The sequence below is a fragment of the Sphaeroforma arctica genome, assembly GCF_001186125.1.
Source record: "Sphaeroforma arctica JP610 unplaced genomic scaffold supercont1.1078, whole genome shotgun sequence".
Taxonomy (NCBI): domain Eukaryota; class Ichthyosporea; order Ichthyophonida; genus Sphaeroforma; species Sphaeroforma arctica.
In genome coordinates, this window is record NW_014039480.1 from 21,722 (window position 1) to 23,577 (window position 1,856).

General features: G+C 33.9%; 1 protein-coding gene across 1 annotated transcript in view; it reads right to left on the reverse strand.

The window, feature by feature from the left end:
• The window catches only part of SARC_09909 (ribose-5-phosphate isomerase), a 5,029-nt gene extending 4,417 nt beyond the window's left edge, over nucleotides 1-612 (reverse strand). Inside the window, exon 1 of the mRNA XM_014296064.1 lies at nucleotides 331-612. Within this exon, the coding sequence (XP_014151539.1) occupies nucleotides 331-399 (69 nt within the window). The 5' untranslated portion in view covers nucleotides 400-612. The remainder of the gene's footprint in view (nucleotides 1-330) is intronic.
• Between the last annotated feature and the right edge of the window lie 1,244 nt (nucleotides 613-1,856).

Consider the following 1,856-nt stretch of genomic DNA (forward strand, 5'->3'; position numbering starts at 1 on the left):
ACTGTAGTGATAATAACATTTATATATATAAACTTGTACATGTATATTGTGCACACACGTGTAGATCGGCACACACCCTTCCGGAAAATCTCCTATATATTTACATAGATTTGAACAATGGTGGGTGATGATAGATCAAGACTATTACTTCCACATATAAATATATATATATATGGATGAATAGTTGTCTTCTTTTCCTCGATGGATATCAGATTACATATGGATTATGTCTGTTTATGTACCTGCAGGGTTTCTCTGCTCTGTATACCATCACAAGGCTACTAGTATGCACACAAGGGTATTAGTGTGCGCATTACATTCAACACATACCGTAACAAACTCGTCGACTGCGGCAAATGCAGCCTGTTTCTTGGCGGACTCAAGTAGTTCAACGCTCATTATGGACGAATGATTATTAACTCTATATAGGAAGTTAAATGTGAGGTACACTTTAGTTTGATATCAATGCGTGTTAGGCATTTAAATACTTACGAAGCGAGTGCTTGTTGACACCATGAACTGCGAGAAGCCTTATTTAGTTAATTGTGAATCAGGTATAAAAACCCAAAAACCCTTAAAAAAAAATACTAAAAATGCACGTACACTCTCGTGTGTAATAGTCCATATCTGAAACTGCTTGTAAGCGACCTAAAAAAAATAGAGAACATAAATAATAGAACAGGTCACTGGCTTGAACAACAGCTGAACAGTGAACAGTCATAAATCAGACGACAGTCACAGACATATTTTAATAAATATATAATTATTATAGCCTGTGGCCCTACATAATTATATAATATATAATATTTTTAAAAAAAACGCACAATATACTTTTATTTATAAATACCCCTCCTGTAAAAATTCGCAAGATGATGCAATACATAGTCATTGTTTTGTTTTGGTTTTTTCAAAAATATTTACTTATATTGTCGAACGCAACTAAATAAAAGGTAAAAGATTTGAAAAGAAATATCGGTCAAATAATACCCCTCTGTGGATAAACTAGACAAATCCGACACACAATATATCACACACACAAGCTTACATCTGTACACATATGTATGTATTGTAGGTGCAATTACATCTGTACTCATATGTATGTATGTAGATGTATATGTGTGTATTGTTAGCATATTAGCGGTAGATACATATCACAAGAACATTCTCTTATTCGTACTGTCTTGTGCGCATACTCAAAGCGTACAATTCTTCGTATCTTGGACAGTTAGGAATGTTTTCTATGCCGTTCAAATTGCAGCGGTGACCGGGGGAAAGTTCAAAGATGCTGATTGGCGCACATACGAGTACTTTTCAAGCACAAACTATATGATTCGAGTTATCTGACACTTTTCTGTTGCATCATGTTTCATCTGGGAAGTGACGAGAGTGACGAAGGTATGTACCGCACAAGGTGCAGTATATACCAAATGATATTGTATACTAAATGATATTGTATATTAAATGATATTATATCTCTCCTTCTGCCTAAAGGCAGAGTACTATGAAGATTATGGTATCCAGATATATAATACCGATAGATACAATCACATCTCAAATAATAAGCATAGTTTTATAGCTGTTAGGCTCATGGTGTATGTTTATTTTTCGAGTGTTAGTAGTATTGTTCATTAATCAGGAACGGACCAGGTTACAATCTGGCAAATATGCATGACACACATAATTACCATGCAACACACTCTTTGGATACCATAGTGTTCAGTTCAGTTTTATGAACTTGCTTACACACACACACATACATATACAAACACACATATACATATACAAACAAACAAACACACACACACACATATATATATATATGTTTATATATGTACATATATCTCAAAATAGATATA